Below are 21,240 nucleotides of genomic sequence, written 5' to 3' on the forward strand. Positions count from 1 at the left end.
CTACACATTAACTACACAAGACAACACATTAACTACACACTAACTACACAACACTACACATTAACTACACAAGACGACACACTAACTACACACTAACTACACAAGACGACACACTAACTACACACTAACTACACAAGACAACACATTAACTACACACTAACTACACAAGACAACACATGAACTACACACTAACTACACACTAACTACACATTAACTACACATTAACTAAACAAGACAACACATTAACTACACACTAACTACACAACACTACACATTAACTACACAAGACGACACACTAACTACACACTAACTACACAAGACAACACATGAACTACACACTAACTACACACTAACTACACACTAACTACACATTAACTACACAAGACAACACATTAACTACACACTAACTACACAACACTACACATTAACTACACAAGACGACACACTAACTACACACTAACTACACAAGACAACACATTAACTACACACTAACTACACAAGACAACACATGAACTACACACTAACTACACAACACTACACATTAACTACACAAGACGACACACTAACTACACACTAACTACACAAGACAACACATTAACTACACACTAACTACACAAGACAACACATGAACTACACACTAACTACACATTAACTACACAAGACAACACATTAACTACACACTAACTACACAAGACAACACATGAACTACACACTAACTACACACTAACTACACATTAACTACACAAGACAACACATTAACTACACACTAACTACACAACACTACACATTAACTACACAAGACGACACACTAACTACACACTAACTACACAAGACAACACATTAACTACACACTAACTACACAAGACAACACATGAACTACACACTAACTACACACTAACTACACATTAACTACACATTAACTACACAAGACAACACATTAACTACACACTAACTACACAACACTACACATTAACTACACAAGACGACACACTAACTACACACTAACTACACAAGACAACACATGAACTACACACTAACTACACAAGACAACACATGAACTACACACTAACTACACACTAACTACACATTAACTACACAAGACAACACATTAACTACACACTAACTACACAACACTACACATTAACTACACAAGACGACACACTAACTACACACTAACTACACAAGACAACACATTAACTACACACTAACTACACAAGACAACACATGAACTACACACTAACTACACATTAACTACACAAGACAACACATTAACTACACATTAACTACACAAGACAACACATGAACTACACACTAACTACACATTAACTACACACTAACTACACAACACTACACATTAACTACACAAGACGACACACTAACTACACACTAACTACACAAGACAACACATTAACTACACACTAACTACACAAGACAACACATGAACTACACACTAACTACACATTAACTACACAAGACAACACATTAACTACACATTAACTACACAAGACAACACATGAACTACACACTAACTACACATTAACTACACACTAACTACACAAGACAACACATGAACTACACACTAACTACACACTAACTACACAAGACAACACATTAACTACACACTAACTACACAAGACAACACATGAACTACACACTAACTACATACTAACTACACATTAACTACACAAGACAACACATTAACTACACACTAACTACACAAGACAACACATGAACTACACACTAACTACACACTAACTACACACTAACTACACACTAACTACACAAGACAACACATTAACTACACACTAACTACACAACACTACACATTAACTACACAAGACGACACACTAACTACACACTAACTACACAAGACAACACATTAACTACACACTAACTACACAAGACAACACATGAACTACACACTAACTACACATTAACTACACAAGACAACACATTAACTACACACTAACTACACAACACTACACATTAACTACACAAGACGACACACTAACTACACACTAACTACACAAGACAACACATTAACTACACACTAACTACACAAGACAACACATGAACTACACACTAACTACACATTAACTACACATTAACTACACAAGACAACACATTAACTACACACTAACTACACAACACTACACATTAACTACACAAGACGACACACTAACTACACACTAACTACACAAGACAACACATGAACTACACACTAACTACACATTAACTACACACTAACTACACAAGACAACACATGAACTACACACTAACTACACACTAACTACACACTAACTACACACTAACTACACATTAACTACACAAGACAACACATTAACTACACACTAACTACACAACACTACACATTAACTACACAAGACGACACACTAACTACACACTAACTACACAAGACAACACATTAACTACACACTAACTACACAAGACAACACATGAACTACACACTAACTACACATTAACTACACAAGACAACACATTAACTACACACTAACTACACAACACTACACATTAACTACACAACACTACACATTAACTACACAAGACAACACATGAACTACACAAGACAACACATGAACTACACAAGACAACACATGAACTACACACTCCAAACATGCTAAACGTCACAAATCTCTCACATCTCAAAACTCTCTCTCACTCTCTCGCCGTCACTCCTAAATCTTCCCCCTCTTCCAAACCAACCAGATGTCATGTTGCCATATCATTGTTCTGATTGGTCGACATGGTGCATATCCACCAACATGAACGGGCTGATTTTGGTTTGATTTTTATTGTTTGCTCATGAGCAGAGAGGTGTCGCTGCGCTGTCCTCAGACAGTAAACATGAAACTATTGAGGAACAAACACACGTAGATTTTGTTTATCATGACTCTGGTTTTACTGGCCTATCAGCACAATTTATAAACTGCCACCTTGTTGCTTTGTCATCTTGAAGTGGTCATGTGGTCATTACCACGACTACTTTATTCTTCCTCAGTCAAACAGCAGCACTCATGCCATTGTTTTGCCCCCTGAGCTCCAGGTGTTGTGCCAAAAAGTGATCGTCAGGCAGAAAGTGATCGTCAGGCAGAAAGTGATCATCAGGCAGAAAGTGATCATCAGGCAGAAAGTGATCGCCGCCCGCAGGAGCGCACAGCTGCTTAAAGCTGCAGCGTCCAGATTACTTACAGCTACTTCTGTGCAGCTGATATAAGATGCTGTAAACTACAGACAGCATCAACCGTCTGTTTGCTGAAAAATAGTAACGCGACCGCAGTTTCCTGTTAGTAACGGTAACGGCGTTGTAACGATAGGAATAGTAATTAGATTACTCGTTACTAGACTTGTAGTCAAGACCGCCTAAACCAAGACCAAGACAATACCAAGACCAGAGGGTATCGAGACCAAGACCGAGACAAAAAAGTCTTTAAACCTCAGCCAGGTGCTGCTTCGTTTACGGGTCTCAGGCATATTTATGTGTTTTTGCGATGCACTCGCACAGCCCTCCTCACAGCTGTCTACTGTCTCACTCACTGGGAGGACAGATCCTTGACTGTCGCGTCTCTCACCCTCTCTGTTTTTCACATAATGATATTATCCTATATCCTCACATGTGATTGGCCACAGTATGGAGGGATTGGACCATAGCTGAGCCACTGTGTGAGAGCTGAGCAGTGAAAGGAACTTAAGTGAGGAGCGGCTCTCGCTCAATGGGAGTCGACTCTGACTCACTACAAAGCACTCTCTAAGCACGGCACTTACAGCTGACGCTTCTGAAATGACGCATTATTGAACGTTGCGTCGTGTGTCATGGATACTGGGGGGGGGGGGGGGGGGGGGAGGAGAAATGACTGAAAGATTTATTAGGCTGTGTTTTGAGTTTTGTTCAAAAAAGAATGACTTCATATAGGAAAAATATATATATCACATGTGCAGGACACCTTAAACTAGTTTAACTAAAAACTAAAAAGTTACACTAGGTACTGGATACATGTTCTGATGAGTTTTGGCAAACAACCATTTGACTAACATGTGTGTCTCACCTGCTCTTGTTCCACCTCTGCTCCTCTCTCTGTTCCAAGACCAAGACGGTCTCGAGACCTCCAACTCTACTCGTTACTGAAAAAAGTGACGCCGTTACTCCCATCACTGATGTTGCCTACCACAAATTTACATTACACTGAAAAAATAATTGATTTCCTTTTTATGATTTTATGATTATTTGTAAATTAGTTATGTGAAAATGTAAATCCGTGTCAAACTGTAAGAAATTCTTGTGGGTAAAAGTACATGAATATTATCAGCACAATGTTCATGGAGGGGTACAGCAGAACACAGCATGCTGTGTCTCAAGGTTTTAAATACTTCATATGAAGATCGTTCAGCTCAGTGGTGTCACCAGACACATCTGGCAAAATGGAGAAAAGCCCAGCAGCCAACAATGGGACGGAAAACTCCCTTTAATCAGGAAGAAACTGCAGCTAACTCAACCAATTTAATGTTGTTTAATGGGCCAAGTTTCTCATCACTGTTTCATCTTAATGACACAGGAGCATTTACGATTGTCTGTTCGTGTATTTTAGGTTTTTCCTCTCAATCCTTTTTCTGTTTGTAACCTTTTCACCAAAAGAAACGATTCTTGTTCTTTAAACAGAAACGAGAGCACAGAAGTGAAGCCCACTGTGGACACATCCACCTGCAGCTCCACCCCTCTCGCCTTTTCTGCTCGGCCTGCTTTAGACTGCAGGCTGTGTCGCCGCTCGCGTCCATACCGCTGCACATCTTTGGCCTGTGGGAGGGGTCGTATCCATAGCAACCTTGCACAGTTTCTGATGTTTCACTTCAGTCACACAGTCATAGTTGTAAAAATCAGCTCATTTATTTCCTCAGCCCATATTATGAAATCTCTGCTATAAGTTAGCTATTTACACGATCACTCAAGCCTCCACAAATCATCACGATCATCTTTAGAAATGATTATTTACACAGTACAAAACATTGCATACATGATCATCCAAACACCAAAGCCCCCCCTGCTGCACACAAAACAAAAACATCTTTTTTTAACCACAATAATTGTGCATTTTTTACATGTTAATAATCCTCCAACCACACCCCGATTATTAATGAGTCACAGTACTGGTCAGCTACTAATCTATACTTCTCATCCAGACTGTCGGTAAGACGGCGGCCCACACATCCTTTAGAGTATCCCAGTGTATGTCAGAGTGAATGAAGACTGAGGAGCAAAGCAGTAAAGTTCAGGAGTTCACGCTGAAAGCTCAGCACAGAGGGAGGAAACGCTGCCGCGGCTCAGGGACGCGAAGGGGAGGAAATCCTGGGTTTTTTTGCCTTTTTAACATTTTGGTAAATGAAAATAAAATCACCAATTAGCCAAACTGAGCCTGTGCAATCAGAATCACACTGAGGCCAGACGAGGGTTTGTTTGTGACGACTCCAATAAAACCAAATCAAAGCAAACAACAGCAGCGAGTCACCGCGTCCAAATATTCTTCAACATGTGCTGCTGGTCGCTCTTTTCCTCAGATAAACTGAGGACCTTCTTCATCCTGGTCTTTTTTCAGCAGCAGACTAAAAACCACACCGATGATGATGATGATGATGATGAAGTCTAAACTCTTTGGTAAGCCAGCTCATCAGTTTGGCCGAGGACTAAACAGACCTAATAATCTTAAGATGGGATTCATTTCACAGATGCAATGAGAAAATTAGAAAAGCCCTGAGAGCCTGAGAGGACAGAGACAGTGTAAACAACCACCGGGGACAGCTTCCTGTTCATCCAGCAGCTCTGGATCAAACTCTTCTTCTGTCAGAACAACCTTCACATTTGGGCCGATGTCAACAGTTAAACCATTTGGGCTTCATTTTGTTGGAGGTACACCAACACCTGGGTGTCAGGTACTTTTCCTTTAAGCAGATCGCAGGGACAGATGTCCTCACACAGCCACGATGTTATTCATCTCCCATTTCTGAGTGGTTTTACTGGTGTCACAGTCTGATACGAACACTTTGTGAAGCAGGTCGGAGCGGTCCAGACATTTTCCTATAAGGAGAATACAGCAGCGGGATTACTGACGGACGCTCACAGGCCACCTACAAAACACACAGCAGGGGTGGGGACCTCCAGGCCCTGCAGGTTTTAGACATGTCTTGAAGTTCTCCACCCCTGGTCTACACACTAGTGCTGTCCACATGCACTGAGGACAACTGTGGGAAGGCTGCCCTTCAGACTTTAACAGTGATTGTTGTGGACACGATTATTACTGCTGTGAGCGTGCAGGGTGTCACTCCTGCAGAGTGACCCCCTGCAGAGTGTCACACTGCAGGGGGTCACTCTGCAGGGGGTCACTCTGCAGGGTAATGAAAAACAAACCAGGACCTTCTGTGCTGGTCTGGTCTACATCCTGCCCAACACTCACACTGCAGGATGTAGGGTGTTGTAGGGATCGAACATGTAGGGTGTTCGATCCCTGGCTTCCCCAGTCTGCATGCCAAATATCCTTGGGCAAGATACTAACCCCAAATTGCTCTCCGATGCATCCATCGGAGTATGAATGTGTGTGAATGTTACTTAGAAAGCACTTAGGAAAAATGTGCTTGTGCGAATGGGTCTGAATGGGTGAATGTACAAGTTGTGTACAGCACTTTGAGTGCTCAGAAAGAGTAGAAAAGCGCTATATAAGAACCAGTCCATTTACCATTTACCATAGACCAGCCCAGAGCATGGGCAAAACATGAATGGTGTGTGTGTTCCTGTTTAGCTATCTTTGTGAGGACCGAGAGCTGCATCCTACTATACTTGTGAGAACCAACAGTCACTTGTGAGGACACACTCACCGGTCCTCACAAGTTTGAAGCCTTTTTGAGGCTCAAAATGTGGTTTTAGTGTCAGGGTTAAAATTAGGTTATGGTTTAGGATGAGCGTTTGGGCCCCTCCTCCAATTGGAGCACGTGCACGGGCCATCCCTCTGTAGGGCGTCTGGGTCCTGGATTGTCCACGGCGTCTGCCATGGCGCACCAGGGTCCAGTCAGAAGTCCATCCAACCATGATGAGTTTTTTGGGTTTTTTTACCAAATGAAAATAAATTTTTAACTTAAATTTTTAATAAGTTTTTAAAGAAATAAAAGAAAGAAAATGAATTGTTTTTGAAAATAACCTTTTAGTTTTTTAAAGAGAAAAGAAATCAAATTAAATGATAACAAATGAACATGAATTTGTGCGCCTATGTGGCGGCGTTTCGACCCGTGAAGGTCTTCTTCAGGTCTAGTTACACACAGTGAAAAGAGGAAAACAGGCTCTCAGCGACCTGCTCTGTGCGATGGAGTGCAGTGAGCACAGAGTGCCTTCCTCTTCTGTTTATACCCACTTTTACACGTTTGTGTTTCAGCTCGAATTTTGTTTCAGAAAGTCAAATTAGTTTTTTGGGTAGAATTTCTCCAAATGTATTTTCTGATCACTCCTCACTATCAACATGTTTTTAGAAAGATTGTCATTTTTTAATCATGTCTATAGTATTTTTTAACCGTGTACGTAGTATGTTTAACCACAACTGTATATTTAATTTATGTTTTATTATTCCATCCATCCATCATCATCCGCTTTATCCGGGGCCGGGTCGCGGGGGCAGCAGCCTAAGCAGAGGAGCCCAGACCTCCCTCTCCCCAGCCACCTCCTCCAGCTTATCCGGGGGAACACCAAGGCGTTCCCAGGCCAGCCGAGAGATATAATCTCTCCAGCGTGTCCTGGGTCTGCCCCGGGGCCTCCTCGTGGTGGGACATGCCTGGAACACCTCACCAAGGAGGCGCCCAGGAGGCATCCTTGTCAGAGGCCGAACCTCCTCAGCTGGCTCCTTTCGATGTGGAGAAACAGCGTTGTTTTATTATTCTTAAATGTAATTAATAAATTGAGTTTGTAACTGAAACGTTGTAATACTGTACCAATTAGGATTAAAGCCAAATGGAAATTGTAATTAATTGTTATGCAATGATTGGGTTTAGGGCCAAATTAAAAAAAGAATTAATTATTGGTCCAATTAATTAGGTTTAAGACCAGAATGTTGAAATGGTTCAGGTTCATCATGTGGGTGGGGCCAGATTAGGGTCAGGGGTCAGGGAAACCATTATGTCAATGACGGTCCTCACTAAGATAGCTGAACGGGCTTGTGTGTGTGTGTGTCTGTGTGTGTGTGTGTGTGTGTGTGTGTGTGTGTGTGTGTGTGTGTATAAAACTGGGACCAAAAGCACTTCTGAAGTAAATGTGAACAGCAGCTGACTGCATGTGTGATAAAGTGGTTAAATGATGAGGTCAGTGCAGTGCTGTACCTGTTGGCACATGAGTGAATCGATGCAGATCCTGCAGACACAGAAGGAGAGAAAAGGCAGTAAATTCAGTTTGTGTTCTGCCTCCTACATGTTGGTGTGATCTCAGTGCTTCAGTCTCCACACGCTGCTGAGCAAACAAACACTACATCCATGTTTCCTCATGTGTGTCTCACCTTGAAGTACTTCCACTCCATGTGCTGGTTGGTTTCACAGTGTGTGATGATGATGGCAGACTTGTCGCCTCCTATGGTCAGGCACTGATCATACTGCATCAGCTGGTTGGCTTCATTGATGCGGAACAGCTGAAAACCAGAGTCAGGATGTTGGTGAGAGACTGGACACGTAAAGCCTGCCTCATCCTGTCTGTGACACGAGGCAGGAGAGCACACTCGTGGGGAGGAACCCGAGCTTTCATCTACAGAAGCAGCCGGCTGTCACTTTAACTGATCACAGTAACACTGGCTCCTGTCGTCACACCAGATGAAAACAAAGAGCCACGTCACGTTTGATTACCTGGTTTCCACCCATCCTGTGGCACGGGCCCAGCTCCACGTTCCCTCCGTTAGTGTGTCCCATGCTGTCGATGCAGTAGCTGGTGTCGAAGCCCCGGATCTGCAGTCACAGCGACAATGAAGCATGTGTGTGTGAAACATGTTTATACTGGCAGGCCTGTGGGGACCAGCAGCCCTCATGGCAGTGGTGTCCAAACTCCAGGCCTCTGGCTGGTGTCCTGCAGATGTGTCCTTAATGCAACACAGCTGATTTAAAGGCTGAATGATGTCAACGTTTCCTGCAGTTCTCCAGAGGCCTGGTAATGAACTCATCCTGTGATTCAGGTGTGCTGACCCAGGGTGAGATCTAAAACCTGCAGGACACCGGCCCTCGAGGCCTGGAGCTGGCCAAGCGTGCCTTACGGGGGCTAAACGCCCGTCCACACGAGTGGGAGACTCAAACTCAAACTGTGGTTTTAGGGCCACAGACAGGGTTATGCCTTCATCTTTAATGGTTAGGGTGAGCGGCTAGAGACAGCATTATGACGAGAGTGTGTGTGTGAGCGCGCCTACCTCCCCCCACTCTACATTTTTAGGAGGAAGTGGGTAGTGCAGTGGGATGTCGTATGCTATCTCCTCCATGAACCACTTGAAACTTTTGCATCGATGTTCCTCCCTGCAACAAGCACACATGAGATCAGCTGTGAGGTCTGCAGCTGAAGATGAATCCAGAAAAACGCTTCATCCTCAGCTCACATAATCGACATGTTAGTGCAGACTGGATGTTTACTGCACACCTGCAACACACAACGTTTACGCTGCAGCATGATAAAGGGTGCGCAGGTCAGTGTTTGACGTTTCCACAGCGATGGAGTCACAAACCTTTATGATGTGATCGTACCCACTACAGTTTACAAAGTGTACAGCCATGTCTGTGCGAGCTGTGACCACTGACTCTGTGTTCCTTCACATTAAACTGTTTTTCCCTAAATGAAGACGACCCGTCGGCTGTAAATCAGACAATCACACTGCACAGCTGAAGGAAAACATCCTGTCAGTGCTACACTATGTCCTGAGTGGGCGTTCACTCAGGCTTTTGTGCACCTGAATCGTTTAAGGTCACTGATGTCTCCGTAGGCCAGAGTCAGAGTTTCAGGGCGGCTGGCGTAGAAGTAGTCCTTATAGTCGTCCCACCAAACCTCCACAACACGAACGTAGTTCTGCAAACACAAATACAACACATGCAGATGAAGGAACATCAGGTGCAGCGGTGACTGTGGGCAGGATGGCAAAAGCATCTGCTATTGAACCTGGCTCCATGCATGCAGATGGCAGCAACACCTTTCTGTAGACAGAGACTCTGTGGAAACTAGAAACAGAAGATGTGCGCTGTACAAGTTTCAATGCATTCACACGTTTGTCTGCTTTTACCTTGAGAGTCGGCGAGGATCCAACATGTGCTGGCGGAGGGTTGCCCTGCCATCCCTGAAGTCTGTAGATGTGGCCGATGCGAGAACAGGGCACAAAGAGCAGCTGGCCCCCACACTGCCAGATCTGGACCAGCACACAGAGTCACAGTAACCATGTTTAAACCGTGCAGGGATCCATCAGCCATGAACATGAACGGACAAACAAAGTCTACCTTGTAAGATATCTCAAAGTTCTCGCCTCCCCATATCTGTAGTCCAGGGTCGTACAGTCCCAGCTCAAAGAAAAAGTCTCTCTCTATAGCAAAGAGACCTCCTGCCATGGCTGGAGACCTGCAGGGACAAAGACACACAGTCCTCAGCCCGAAACAACCTTCGTTGTAATCATGTGACTACGTGGTCAGGCCCTGCTGACGTAATAATGAACACTGACAGAGACAAGAGTGAAAGACAGGAGGACGGATGGAAATGTGAAGACAGAAAAAAGGAGTGATGGTGCCCCAGTCCGAGCCCAGTTCACACCAGAAGCTCACCCACAGACCCCACAAAGTCCCACGGCCTGCAGGTCGGGACTCAGCCCACCTTAGGCAACGCAGCTCGCCGCCAAGACCACTTAAAGGAAAGAAGGAGTCCTTTCAGACAGACTCAGAGACACCTGAGAGGAAGCTAACTGAACAAAGAGTGGAGTCGACAACCAGCTCCTCCCCTCCAGGGGTGGAAGAGAGACGTGTGCAGCGATTCCCCAAAAGCAGACAGCTGAACAACGAATCACATCATGACCGTCACCTCGACACACGCACGGCTGACATGACTTTACGATTAGCGTTTTCTGTTAAGGCTGCACTGCTGTGAGGAGTGACTGTGTACCTATATGGCTCAGTCTGAGTTTTTCTCTGTGCATGCTCCCTGGATCCCAGAGGGACTCTCTTCCACAGCATGCTCCAATCCCAGGCGCCTCTAGCAAAACCATTGCTGTCGCCTCCACCCTGGGCCTCAAAGGTGAACGTCTCGCCGTGGACAGAGTCGATCAGAGGCACCGTACACACCGTTCTGACAGAGGCCACGCATACAGCACACGTGGAGAGGGGGGGTGTACATGAAGGGGACAACAGCAGGAAAGACAGACACAGGGAAAGGTGCCAGCGGGGTGGGGGTGGAGACAAACAGAACAGAGGTCAGTGTTAACGAGCGGCTGTTGTGTGTACCGGTAAGGCTGCGTGGTGTGCGCTCTCTTGGCCTTCTCTCTCTGGCTAAGCGGCACTCTCTTCCAGAGCAGGCTCCAGTCCCACGCTCCCCGAGCCAGGCCGTCCTCGTCTCCACCTTGCTGGGGCTCCATACTGTACTCGTTACCATCTATATAGTCTATCAGCGGCACTGTGCACACTGTCCTACATACACATAAACACACAAGCTTTGGATGTGCCGCTTTTCAATAACAGCGCTGTGAAAGTGAAGGAGTGTGTGGCTCAGAGTGCAGAAGTGATGCAGCAGACGAGCTGCAGTCAGCAGCCGCGGCGGCACGACGACGCGTCCTTGGACCGCCGTCAGACCTTTCTGATACAAACTGATTAAAGAGCATAAAATGTCAAAGGACTGGTGGAGGGTAGCTAACTCACCGAGGTCCATGAATACAGCTCCAGGTACTCAGCCGCTGATCGGCCATGAGATTAAAACCGTCTGTGTCACATTGTTGAGCCATTTTAACGTTAAACAGTTGGATCCATGTTATTCTGATGTGTTTTGAATCAGAGCCGTCTTATATCCAGATTATATGTAGATTATATCGCAGAGTCACAGACGGCTTCGCGGTTAGCGAGTTCGCTCATCTGTCCGAGACACAGACCTGAGGTTCATCACATTTCATATCTTTGTCTTACTTTAAAAATAAATCTTAAATTTGACTTGATGATAGTTCAGTCGGTGACTTTTGAGCCTCTAAAGTGCGTCTGTTTTGTGTCTTTGTGTGAATCTGCTGCTGCAATAACAAACTTTGGGGATTAACAAAGATGGCCGACTAAATTACTCAAAGCCGTCGAATTAAAGCTGAAAGTCTGAACATCGTGATTTAACATCAATCTGGAGCAACATTACAAATAATGTCGTAATAATAACGTCTGTAAATCTGAAGTCAGAGAAACTGAAACAGAGAAACTGAAACTGTCACATCAGTAAAACAACAAGCTGCAGGTTAACACACAGCTTCACAGCCATGACAGCTGTTATAACATGAGGCTACACTGTGTGTCTGTGTGGGTGGCAAGGTTGTTCTGCGCAGTGTACCAGGGGCACGGAGAAAAGCTGTCGTACCATAGGCACGAGGAGTGTGTGTGTGTCTGTGTGTGTGTGTGTGTCTGTGTGCGTACTACCTGTCCTTTGAAATGGGAGCGATCAGTGGAGTGTACCAGTTGATCCCGACCTCACAGTGAGCATCCAGGTAAACCAGCACCTTTAAAAAGGAAACCATTGAAATGTTGCTAATCTGAGCCTCTAAATGTTGCTCAGTCAGCAACGACAGCTCCACGCGCCCACTGACATCCTGACATCTGTACGACAGCAGCTCCGGGGTCATGAAATCTGCCGACTCGTGATATTCTTCCTTTTCTTGCTCAGAAACAGAAGGACCAGTTCATTGATGTCAGCAGCAAAAACACACAACGCCTTCAGTGTGTGTACACGACACAGAACAAGTTTGCATCTGCAAATCTGGCAGTGTGTTCGGTGTCACACGACGCAAACGAGGGTTTAACTGCAGGCGTGGACCGATGAAGTGCCGTGTCTGTGTCCACTCTCACTGGCTGTATGCTCGGAGTCACACTGTGACAAACCTCAGTGGTTTTTCTCCAGCATGTTTAAACTTCACGTCACAAAGACGACGCCTGCCTCCTGTTATCTGCAGTTTGAAAAGGAGAAACTAAAAGTTCTCACTCTGCTGATAAATGAGTCGTGTGTGTTCCAGAACGACTGAGCCTCTGTTTGTGGACGCTCCTCTGCACTGTGCCCGTGTCCTCTACATGCTTTTCTCTGTCAGCTGATCTCCCATCAGCTCGTCGGACTGTCGGCGATGCAGAGGATCACTGACAGGACTGCTGGCTGCCAGTCGGCACTTTTACAAGTCAGTTATTGACACTTATTTAAAGATGGGAGCCCAGTTTACTTTCTTACTATATGAAATTGGTTCTGCAGTAATAAAGTGCACATACAAAACAAAACACAGTTACATCACATGGAACCAACTGCAGCAGTGCCAGAACGTGAGAACCTTCTACAACAGAGCGCCATCAGCTGAGCTGGAACAGTTTCCTGTTTGCAGCGGCCGCACGTTCTCTTCGACGTTGTAAATTTAACACAGAGTACTCTTACACACAGTACTGCACTGTATTTATTTTAAATTCAGATCTGTTTGCTAATTAAAAGTCTAACAGACATCATCAGCATCATCACGTGGTACCTGTCCTTTGGTGGCCTTCTTGGCTCCGATGCTCCTGGCCTGGATTAATCCTTCCCTCTTCTCGTTCCTGAAGAGTTTGACGAGGCCGTTCCACTGCTTGATGTACTCCTCCAGACGCTCCTTCAGATGGACTGCAAGTGCAATGGTTAGCCAGCATTAGCACACGCGTTGGGACCAATGAGCATTTGCTAAAACAGTTCTGGTTTGCTGACAGACGAATGCTGGAGCAAAGACACGAGTTGGTGATCGTTAGATTTGTATTGTTGATTGTCATTTATGCTTAGAGCTGTATAATCAATACATGTTGGTAGAGGATTGATCCTTAGGAGTCTGCAAAGACTTCGTGAGCGTTCCTCTGGCATTCACACCTGGCAGCGCGGGAGAGGGCGTAGCTTCTCTTATTGTTTTATGGTAGAATAAACGTAACTATGTCAGTTTTAGTCTAAGTGCCACACACACACACACATCTCTTTGTGTGTATGAATACGTCATATGTTAATGCACCTCTGTATATTCATGTAACCACAATAAAAGAGCAGTGTTACGGGGGAGCGGACGAGAGCGACTGGGGTCAAGCGAAGGAACGACGCTTGTCCAGTTCTCTCCCTCATGCATGAGTAACACGAAGAACTTTGGTGACTTGTGTCTTGCTTTTGCTGTGTAGTTGAATTGTCCTGAACGTTCCAGCGAATGGTTTTAAGCTACAAACCTGTCAGTGATGTGTTCCCACAGCTGCACAGCACCAGCTGACATGTTCAGTGCCACATGACTGTTAGCAGCTGATCACACAGACGTTTAGCACTCCAGCCTAGTCAGACAACATTAGCTAACTTAGCTAGCATGAGTCAGCAGTACAGCTCGTCTGGTCCTCTCACTTTCTTTTCTCTCTTTGATGCTCCACAGGCTCAGAGCTGAGTGCAGCGTGCTGTAGCAAATACACTGACATGTGTCCGTGCTTCATTTCTCTGAAACAGAAGATGGCAGCACTGCATGTACAAGGATGCCAGCTGCTGTTAAACCCCGAAGAAGAAGAAGCTGTGTCCCAGAATTCATAGCGCAGCCCAGCTCAGTTTCCAACAATGGCGGCAGCTAGTTAGTTTTAATATTACTCTTATTGTTCTTTCTGGGTCACAAAATAAATGTTTAACATATTTTCAGGCGAGAATGTAGCTGTGTAAACCTCAAATATCTGCTCAGTTTATCAAGACACCACATATTTTCAAAAGCGCTCCGACGTTTTCGGAGACGTCTGTTACCCACCAGCTCGATAGCTAGCCGGGGGCTAGGCTAACTAGAGCCGTGAGAACACCGGACTCCCGGCAAATCGTTTTCAAACCCACCGCCGTCTTTCGCTACTCAGGTTAAACATGATATATAAGTCACTTAGATAACTTAAAAATGTTATTGTTTGGCTTTTTTTAGTATTTTATTTGTTCCTGAGTGAATCGGTTTGGCTGAGATTAAAGTTATAGTTTTTACACAGCTGAATAAACGTCAAGCAGACAACTGATTATCAGAAGTGTGAGATGCTCCAGAATTTACTCCGGTGTCCTGTTATATTTTAGATAGCAAGGAGTTTATTAAACTTCACCGAAACAATCTGCAGATTTCATTTAAATTTAATAAACTATCATCTTGTCTTTATTTTTAGTTAGCACAGACCTTAAACACTTAAAGCTGTAAGCTAATGATAGTTATATAAGAGCAGATGCTGCTGGTGCAATAAGCTGTACGTTTTACGTCCAATGGATGATGATCTGATTAGTTGACTATCAGAATAATCGTTTGTGGCAGCCCTGGTTCACAGTGGAACCAACATGCATCTAAAATGATGTTTTTATTCCTGGAGGGAGGAAAACAGACCCACCTTTGTTACTGAAGTCATCTATCAGGACAATCTCAGCCAGGTACCTGCGAGGAGTCCTCTTGATGACACTGTGCACAGTCCTCATCAGCGTTGACCAGCCTTCGTTATGGAAGACTATGACCACGCTGGATGTGAGCAGTCTGTCGTCGTAGTGCCAGTACTTACACCTGCACAGAGGACACGGTGTGCCATGAGAAACCTTGTTGCTGCACAGCGTAGTTCAGTCTCGCTGCACCAACGCAACTCCTACACGGTAAAACTTGTTTAAACGGTGCATCGACACTGTGACACAGGCGCCATCTAATAGTCGGCCGCTTCAGCGCTGCGTCCATCAGAGCGCGAGTGTGTAAGCGTCAGGTTAAAGTTCGAAGGCACAGAGAAAGCATGTGCACAATGTGTGTGTGAGAACGAGGCTCACGGTGCATTTCAGGGCAGCAGGACCCACAGCCTGACTCGTACGTGCAGAAACAAACACGAACATAATTCACCTGATTAGTTTGCAGCCTGTACGAGGATCTGAGTGGAAACATATATGTTCTCACTTCACCTGAGCGATAAAGTCAGCTGTAAGGCAGCACCTGTGTCACTCTACACTCTGCTCGTGTTAGAAATCAGCCACAGTGATTTGGTCATCGCGCCCATTTCTGCACTCAGAACACAGGATACGGTGTACTTAATGATGTGTCGCTTTTCTGTTTATGAGAAACACGTGTGTGCACACTCGCCATGATTCAGTATCATTTCCTGATTGATTAAACGTGTTTTTCCCTGAGTGAGGTTACAGGAGGACGATCGCTGTTTCCTGTGGCTATTAACCCTTTAAGACCTACCATAGAACCAAGTCCACCAGAGCTTATATTATATGTTTACATGCTGTGGAGCCATTTTTGGGAGCATTTCAAGTTGATATACATCAATACAACCATTATAGCCTAAATGTTAATAATATGTCTGCATTAAGTGCATAGTGATTACATAAATTGCAAAAAAGTGCAATAAACTACAAAAAAATAGAAAATCGTTTTTGTTTTTTTAACATATATTTCTAGTTAGAGAAATTTAAGAGGCTTATCCCTCAAAACTGTAAATACAAAAAAGTTGCACAAAATAGTTTCCCACCACAGGAAATTTATTTTCAGTGTCTTCATAGTTTTATTTTTGAAATACACCAATTTTTATATACTGCAGGAAAAACTAAAATAAATATTATATTGCAAATTTGCAAAAAAGCAGCATGTGCATCAAAATAAACTATTTCCAGCAGTGCAATATGAGTCCTAAGCATCCCAGAAACCACACAGAAAGTCATAAAGTCAAACATAACTTTTAAAAACACCAGTATAGGCTCATGAGGCCCTGAAGGTAAAAAACTACATTTCCGCAAAAATGATGTCACTTCCGGTTTCGGGCAGGTCATGGCGGACATGTGATAGTTCGCGCTGATGGATGCAGGAAGTGTTACAAACAGCTGATCGGATCGGCAAAGCGTGTTTCTGGAATATTATGTTTTTGTTGCTGCAAGTGCTTTTTATGCAGTTTTTGCAAAGCTACATGTGGAAGGAAACTGTGACCAAGGACAAGCTGATGGCATAAGATGTAAGTACAACTCCTCCGGTTTCATATGAAAAAACAATTATTGCGCTAGCTCACGTGGTTGCAGAGCTACAGGGATTTAAAAATAGTTACGCAAAACAGAGCGTGCTGCTCTGACCGGCTTTAAAGGGTTAAAGTTTATCTCCTGTAATATTAATCAGGTTCATGTGACTGCAGCACAAAAGATGGCAGACATAAGCAGTACTTACTCTTCGTGGCGTATGTCATTGATTGTTCTGTCCAGTGAAATCATATCACTGGCAACCATGTTGAAGCCAAACTCTTTGATGGAGGCCTGAACCGAGTCTTTGTACTCTGCACCCAGGACGAACGGCTTGGCACCCTCTCCGGGTCCCCCGGGGACCCCTGGAGGTTCAGGCTCCTTAGGCTCAAAATTTCCCAGGATACCTTTCTTCAGGACGGGGCTAGTGTAGGCGTGTGTGTGAGGTCTGAATGTCACGTACTGCTGTTGAATCACCTGCTTCTGGTTGGGTTGCTCCTTTAAATCCTTGGGAAGGTCGGCCCCCCCTGAACACAAACCAAGAGATGACACAGGACCACAGCAGACAAGTGCTAATAAAGTTAGACTTTAAGTCTTTGGCAGGAGAAAACAAAAGTCAGTCGTCACCGTGTTTCAGTCTGATGGAGTCGAGGTCGACCTCCACCCCCTCCACATGAGGCCAGGGCATCACAGGCTTAAACTGCTCTGCAAGCTCACCTTTGGGCAACAAGCTGTCATCCTGCAAACACAACAGACATGGATATTAAACACGTGTCCTATACTGAAACACATTCAGAGAGTTAAAGCAGCCGAGACACTTAAATCCAGCGATTCTGTCTGCGCGCCCTGCGGGTCACAAACACGAGCGAATCAAAACCAAACAAACTCGAAAGGTTCTGCAGAGAAAAGCACATCAATATCATCACTGTGCTGTTCCAGATGTTAAATTCTGATAATCAAACGTGATTCAAACATATGGTTAGTGCACCAGATCAGAAATAATGCTGCTCCACCACAAGGGGGGGCTGTGCTTCCAAATGTGCAGACTTCAGCTCGTCTGTCATAATGTGAACAAATGGATTGTCAGCATTAATCATTAATCATTTTGTTTTGTGCTTTATGGATTTATATGTTTATTATTCTGATATATCTGTTAGTGTGTGTTGATTTAAACTGTAGCTTTTCCTTTTGTGTCCCTGAAACCAAATCAAAAGAAACACAACTACACAAACACAATGAGGTGTGACTGCGTCGACTCTGTGACAGCAGGCTCCAGCATCCCCGGGGCCGGACTGGGTGACTGGACTAAATACAGCTGCTCACAGGCTCGGGGACTCACCTGCTCCAGCAGGAACAAAGCTGCTCTTTAGCACCGTTAGCCTAACATGATGACAGCCTGGTACGACTCGCTCAGCGAATCTGCAGCTCCGCATGTGTAAAACTGGCGGAGTGCGAGCAGCTCTCAAACCTCAGCACGCCAACAAATAAAAACAAGTTGGTAATAAATGTGTGTGAGCATGTGTTGGTCAGCCTGCTTCAGTCTTCCCTCATTCACAGAAGTCAGCGATGGATGTTTGCAGCTTCCCGTCTGTCTAAATTGACAACGCAGAATAAACCCCGCCTCCCCTTGTTCGATGATCTGGTCTGGTCCAGGTTCAGCCCCTCCAAGCTGACGTCAAACAGCCGAGCAGACGGTGGGTTTCAGAAAAAGACACAGCGGTGGAAACTAAACTCCCAGTGAAGGAAGCTGCTGGACTCCCTCAGTGTGAGCCAGGTTACCTTATTAGAAGAATAATGTTTTGTGTTTAGCCAACACTTAGTGGGTGCAGGCACACTCTTCGTGCATGTGTGTACTAAATCATGTATCTGCCTCACCGCTGCCAGGACACACATCAAACCTCAGACTCACTCCCAACACTGAAGGAGCACAGGAGCTCATTGTTCTTCTATGCACTGTTTATTTAGTAATAACACGTTGTGGTTACAGCCCACATAAACACGTTGTGCACGCTGCCTGTGACCGCTGCTTCCAGTAAGATAAATCAGATGAAACCCTGTTAGAGTTGGCCACGAAGGTCCGATCAGCAATGACGTCGTGAACCGCTCTGAGGGGTCACGGTTCATGGAGAGAGAGGCTCTCTCACCCTCAGTACAAACCACCAGGGGGCGCATTACCCAGTGTTGAAGGTTGGTGGCCCAGACGACACACCACAGCAGGTACACGACTACAGGTGGGTTTCATAAGCAGCTCGTGTTAAAAATTAAATATCACCAGTAGCTGCAAACAGCTGTGATCGCTCCGTTGATTCTTCACCAGCAAACTGTGACACAAGCTGGCAGAGAGGCAGCAGTCTGAAGCTCGCAGGACAACCTCAGCACACCGAAGACCACAGCACGGAGTCTGTGATGGTGCTGCCTGTTAGCTGTCTAACATCACACTGTTCAAGAGACTCGGTGTGATGTTGATACCAACAAGAAACAACAACAGAGTTGAATCCATGTTCAGAGAGAGGCCCAGCACCCACACAGCCTCTCTGCACCAGGCTGGTGTCTGTCAGCCGTGGCAGAAAGACTCATTTACTGCCCTAAAATTGCTAATACACTAACACTCCACCAGTCCAGCATTCAAAAACATCCTACAGTAACTGTAAGTATGGATGGATTATCAGCAAACTATCAAAAATAACTCCTTTTTAGTACTTTGAGCATTTGTAGGGAAAATCCCTGGAAATGGTCCGACCCCCCATCCATCCACCACCACAGCAACTGTCATCATATGTACCAATATACACTAATGTGACAAAAACAACTGGGATACGTCTTTCGTCCATATAGCCCGGCCCTGTGGAGGTGACACCATTTCTGTGGCAGCCTCCTTACACCAGATCCAATAACGGTGTGAAACCCTGCACCAGGCCCTCCACCTCCACCTGCCTCCAGCCAAAGAGGCCTGAACGTCCTGAAGACGTGACAACAGTGCAGATGGTGCCGCCTGTCTGTCTCCTGTGTTGGACAGCGCTGTAAGGTCAGGGCTTCACCTGTTCTGGCACCAATAAAGAGGACGTGCTGGACACTTGTCCTCTGACCACACCAGCGTGACTGCAGAGCTGGCTACACCATTAAACAGCTGACACGGACAGGTGTCCCACTGTGGGCTGCGGCGTGCACTGCTCCTGTAGGGACAAAAGCCTCTGAGGTGTGACTGAGGCACCGGGAGCTGCTGAAGTGCCAGAACACGTCCTCGGGACCGGGTCCACGCAATCTCCACACGGGTGCCCTTTCTTACATAACCCAAAAAGGATCTGCGTTTCCGGCTGTTATTGAACCAACAACCTCCCGCTGGCCATGACCGTGTGGCTCAGTGGCACACTGGTCATATGTTTACATGCAATCATTTGAATACCTTGCAGAAAAACCGCAATACCGGAACAACTTTTACAGCCCACTTCCGCCTTTGACTCCAACATGGTGACATATGCGGATATGAATGCTGGGAGCCGCGGTGCTGTTAGCAGCAGCGACTGTACAGCAGCTAGAGTCCAGACCACAGCGTCGCTGACTGCCCAACACACAGTGCAACAGCGTGTGTGTCATAACTGCTCACACTGGTGTGGCTCAGAGCCTGCTGTGTACTCACCCTTTTCTCAAACGGGTTGTCTCTGTTGTCTTTGGGGGTCAGGCTGGACCAGAGCACCAACAGGCCCAGAAACGTGCCGATGACCAGCAGGCTCCGCAGAATGAATCCCACTTTGAGCCTCATGTTAGCAGCAGCCGCTACGCTGCGTTAGCTTCAGGTTAGCACTAAGCAGCTAACAGGTCGCTAGCTTGTGCTGAACGTTGAACAGGCTCCTGCTGACGCAGCGACCTCCGCCTCCCCTACACCGACACGCCGTGCCTCTCCATGCTAGCAACAGTTTCTTCTTCTTCGGTCGTTTCTCGGTCGCGTCCGGCTCTGCCGCTCTCTGAGGCGCCGTGTAGATGTAGACGCAGTACCACCACCTGTGGGGCTGTGCTGCTGCACGGAGGACAGTGCTGGTCTCCACTGCTGA

General features: G+C 45.5%; 1 protein-coding gene and 1 long non-coding RNA gene across 3 annotated transcripts; both read right to left on the reverse strand.

The window, feature by feature from the left end:
• Nucleotides 1–4,878: 4,878 nt before the first annotated feature.
• galnt7 (UDP-N-acetyl-alpha-D-galactosamine: polypeptide N-acetylgalactosaminyltransferase 7) lies at nt 4,879–21,239 on the reverse strand. 2 transcript variants are annotated; one of them, XM_085164013.1, is made up of 15 exons: nt 20,829–21,239; nt 17,819–17,930; nt 17,400–17,718; nt 15,598–15,764; nt 13,731–13,861; nt 12,649–12,728; nt 11,488–11,670; nt 10,498–10,615; nt 10,287–10,409; nt 9,960–10,075; nt 9,429–9,531; nt 8,878–8,976; nt 8,538–8,666; nt 8,365–8,395; nt 4,879–6,085 (listed from the first exon to the last, which is right to left on the reverse strand). In XM_085164013.1, exons 1-15 carry the CDS (start codon nt 20,949–20,951, stop codon nt 5,979–5,981), a joined length of 1,941 nt encoding a protein of 646 aa, XP_085020139.1. In that variant the 5' UTR covers nt 20,952–21,239; the 3' UTR covers nt 4,879–5,978. The 2 variants fall into 2 exon arrangements, with proteins under 2 accessions (XP_085020139.1, XP_085020138.1); XM_085164012.1 differs by lacking the exon at nt 11,488–11,670 and adding an exon at nt 11,150–11,332 and having other exon boundaries at nt 20,829–21,238.
• Nucleotides 12,091–12,641, reverse strand: LOC146517630 (uncharacterized). Its single transcript, XR_014874728.1, has 2 exons — nt 12,478–12,641; nt 12,091–12,433 (listed from the first exon to the last, which is right to left on the reverse strand). It is a non-coding gene; the product is annotated as an uncharacterized LOC146517630 (long non-coding RNA).
• Nucleotide 21,240: the final 1 nt, after the last annotated feature.

The sequence above is a fragment of the Neolamprologus multifasciatus genome, chromosome 6, assembly GCF_963576455.1.
Source record: "Neolamprologus multifasciatus chromosome 6, fNeoMul1.2, whole genome shotgun sequence".
Lineage (NCBI taxonomy): Eukaryota > Metazoa > Chordata > Actinopteri > Cichliformes > Cichlidae > Neolamprologus > Neolamprologus multifasciatus.